General features: G+C 50.7%; 1 protein-coding gene across 1 annotated transcript; it reads left to right on the top strand.

The window, feature by feature from the left end:
• The first annotated feature begins 606 nt into the window (after positions 1–606).
• TMEM275 (transmembrane protein 275) lies at positions 607–1,152 on the top strand. The gene has a single exon (XM_027837961.1). It carries the CDS (start codon positions 607–609, stop codon positions 1,150–1,152), a length of 546 nt encoding a protein of 181 aa, XP_027693762.1.
• The last annotated feature ends 344 nt before the right edge of the window (positions 1,153–1,496 follow it).

Raw genomic sequence — 1,496 nt, 5'->3', positions numbered from 1 at the left:
GATGGGGTTCCAGCAGAGCCCTTGCTATGGATTCTCAGTTCTAACTCATCAGCCCACCTGAGTAGAAGGAAGGTCCCTATTCACCACCCAGTAACTGGACAAAAAAGACAGTTACCAAATACCTGAACAGGCTCTGAAGTGGAGGGCCAGGACCCTCCATTTGACATCACTTCCACCAAATACACTAGCTCCTATGACTGGGCTCTCATTGGCCATTCTCCTCATTAGACTTACTAACTGTATGACCTTGGGCAAGTCCTTTCCTCCTTTCTGGGCCCCAGTTTCCTCCTCTATAAAGTGATTGAGATCAGGAGTTTTTAAACCTAAGGTCCGTGAGTTTGTTTTTTTTTTTATTTTGATAACTATATTTTGATATAATTGGTTTCCTTCCTAATCCTAAGTATTATACTTTATGTATTTAAAAATGTTATGCTGAGAACAGGCTTTGCCATGAAAGGCATCCATGATGTAAAAAATGTTAGGGAGCTCTCATCCAGATGGTCTATGAGGTTCCTACCAACTTTGAATTGTGTGATCCTGTAATTTTCCCTATCTCCCTGCAGGATCAGCCAAAAGCCTTGATGCCTGAGTGGTGGCCCCAGGACAATGGCTGGGGAGAAGAGCTTGGGAAGCCAGGCACCCAGCAGCCTGAGGAAAGCTCGCCCAGCTGGCCTACCCTCCCCTGCACTTTGCTGTGCCTGTGGCCTCTGCATCATGCTTGCAGGCATCAACATCACCCTGGTGGGTGTTTTTGCCACCTTCCTGCCAGGCCACAACCCACCCATCATCATTGGGCCAGTCCTGCTTGTCCTGGCTCTAGGCTTCTTCGGTGCCTGCTGTATCTGTAGCCGTCGGCCCCCTGCTCCTGGCACTCGCCATGCCAAGGCAAGCAAGAGGTCAGGCCCCGGTCAGGCAGGCCGGGCCACGTTTGAGATGGAGACCAGTGAACACACAGTCCAAGACACAACAGCTGTACAGCTGAGCCCTATTCCATCCCCTGTCTCCTCCCGCCGCTCGAGCCCTGGCCCCGAAGGGGGTTCTCGGACCTGCCGCCTCTTCACAATGGAGTCTGAGGGCCCAGTGGGAGCCAGCTATGCATCTGGGACAGAGGGAGTCCAGCTGAACCTGCCTCAGGAGCTTTCTACCTCCTAAGGGGCCACCCTGTGCAACATACCAGGAAGTCAATGTACAGAGTCCATCTTAGAACCCTCCAAGGATCTCAGGGGTGATAGGTGAAGTGGCCTGGAAATCCCAGAAAGAAAAAAAGGGACCACATGGTTTAGTGGCTTAGGACTGTTTGGGAGCTAGAAGACCTGAGTTTGACCCTTGACTCTGCTATTTACTACTTATCCCTCTCTGAGTCTCTATAAAGTGGGCCCTCTCACTCGACCTTACTCTTTCCTCTGCTTAAAGGCAAAGAGAGAGTGGGGGGAGAGGAATATGGAGAATGGGCATACAAACTTCAAGTATTTCCAATCGTTCTGAGGCAACCTGAT

The sequence above is a fragment of the Vombatus ursinus genome, unplaced genomic scaffold, assembly GCF_900497805.2.
Source record: "Vombatus ursinus unplaced genomic scaffold, bare-nosed wombat genome assembly UNPS02014825.1, whole genome shotgun sequence".
Classification (NCBI taxonomy): Eukaryota; Metazoa; Chordata; class Mammalia; order Diprotodontia; family Vombatidae; genus Vombatus; species Vombatus ursinus.
Note: the sequence above shows the minus strand (reverse complement) of the source record. Positions and strands in the feature narration are given on the sequence as shown.

Bases quoted from the DNA above. Each gene is read 5' to 3' on its own strand.
- TMEM275 (XM_027837961.1), top strand. From the start codon at position 607: ATGGCTGGGGAGAAGAGCTTGGGAAGCCAGGCACCCAGCAGCCTGAGG.